At 70.1% G+C, this 678-nt stretch overlaps 1 protein-coding gene across 1 annotated transcript in view; it reads right to left on the reverse strand.

Annotated features, from left to right (window-relative positions):
* Positions 1-678, reverse strand: part of TMEM259 (transmembrane protein 259) — a 9,318-nt gene that overhangs the window by 2,262 nt on the left and 6,378 nt on the right. Inside the window, 3 exon segments of the mRNA XM_077760594.1 lie at positions 1-143; positions 247-369; positions 546-656. The exon segment at positions 1-143 is cut by the window's left edge and continues 87 nt beyond it. Coding sequence (XP_077616720.1) covers positions 1-143; positions 247-369; positions 546-656 — 377 coding nt within the window.

Raw genomic sequence — 678 nt, forward strand, 5'->3', positions numbered from 1 at the left:
CGCTCGCCCCCCGCCCCGCCCCCCGGCCCCCATGGGACTCACGAAGATGACCATGATGACGAAGGCAGCCAGGTAGGACGTGCGAGCCATCCACATGCTCACGAAACGGTAGTGCTCGCCGGACACCACGTTCCGCAGGAAGCCTGCTTGGAGGCAGGGGGAGGCAGGGGGAGGCAGGGGGAGGCCGTGAGCACCTGCGCAGCTGCCGCCCCGCCCAGCCCCCACCCGGCGCCGGAGCCCGCGAACCCTTGTTCTCCTCGTTCTCGGCCAGGCCTTTGACGCTGGACATGAGGATGTCGTCGTAGCCCAGAAACTCGGCCAACAGCAGGCGGCTGAAGCGGTCCCCGAAGCACTGGTCTCGCGAGGGGTCTGGGGGGCGGGGGGAGACACAGGACGGGTGCGGTCTGGCCAGGGCCCCTACCCGGGCAGCACCGTGACCCTCCCGCTCCCGGATGCCGTGGAGGGAGGCAGCTTCCTGCAGCCAGAGGGAGGAGACGGCCCCAGCACTGTCCCAGAGCCCCGTGCCTCGGCCCAGGGACACTCACCCAGGGTGACCACCATGACGGGGATGCTGAGGCGCTGTCGCGTGGCCTGGGACAGCCGCAGGAAGCCGTACTCCAGCGAGTACTCCACGACATACTCGTCCTGCGGCCACGCTGCGGGGACAAGCCCGGTGAG

The sequence above is a fragment of the Crocuta crocuta genome, unplaced genomic scaffold (assembly GCF_008692635.1).
Source record: "Crocuta crocuta isolate KB4526 unplaced genomic scaffold, BGI_CrCroc_1.0 scaffold443, whole genome shotgun sequence".
In the NCBI taxonomy this organism is placed as follows: domain Eukaryota; kingdom Metazoa; phylum Chordata; class Mammalia; order Carnivora; family Hyaenidae; genus Crocuta; species Crocuta crocuta.